At 53.2% G+C, this 423-nt stretch overlaps 1 protein-coding gene across 1 annotated transcript in view; it reads left to right on the top strand.

The window, feature by feature from the left end:
* EMH_0021560 (uncharacterized protein) overlaps positions 1-423 on the top strand; it is a gene marked incomplete at both ends in the record, with an annotated part of 5,259 nt that overhangs the window by 2,205 nt on the left and 2,631 nt on the right. The window contains one exon of the mRNA XM_013501797.1: positions 285-411. Coding sequence (XP_013357251.1) covers positions 285-411 — 127 coding nt within the window. The remainder of the gene's footprint in view (positions 1-284; positions 412-423) is intronic.

The following is a 423-nucleotide window of genomic DNA, read 5'->3' as shown; positions in this document are numbered from 1 at the left end:
GCAGCAGCAGCAGCAGCAGCAGCAGCAGCAGCAGCAGCAGCAGCAGCAGCAGCAGCAGCAGCAGGAGACACCACGAGCACCCTTTGTCTGTATATTTATCTGTGTTGAGTGGTGGGGTGTATAACTACACGACCGGGGCCCTAACCCTAAACCCTTCATCCTGCGGCGAAGACATCACCCTGCAGCAGGCTGCTGCGCTGCTGCTGTCTCCTGCTGCTGCAGCAGACAGCACACAAAAATAATTTATTTATATTTTTTATCTCTTCTTTTGTTATGGAAATTAGGCAGCAGCAGCAGCAGCAGCAGCAGCAGCAGCAGCTGCTGCTGCTGCTGCTGCTGCTGATGATGATGATGGGATAGGTGCAGCTGCTGCTGCGCAAACAAATGACACTGCAGCAGATGTCAACACAGGTACAACAGCAG

Source organism: Eimeria mitis, genomic scaffold, assembly GCF_000499745.2.
Source record: "Eimeria mitis Houghton genomic scaffold, Emh_scaff762, whole genome shotgun sequence".
NCBI lineage: Eukaryota > Apicomplexa > Conoidasida > Eucoccidiorida > Eimeriidae > Eimeria > Eimeria mitis.
This window is presented reverse-complemented; position numbering and strand designations above follow the sequence as displayed.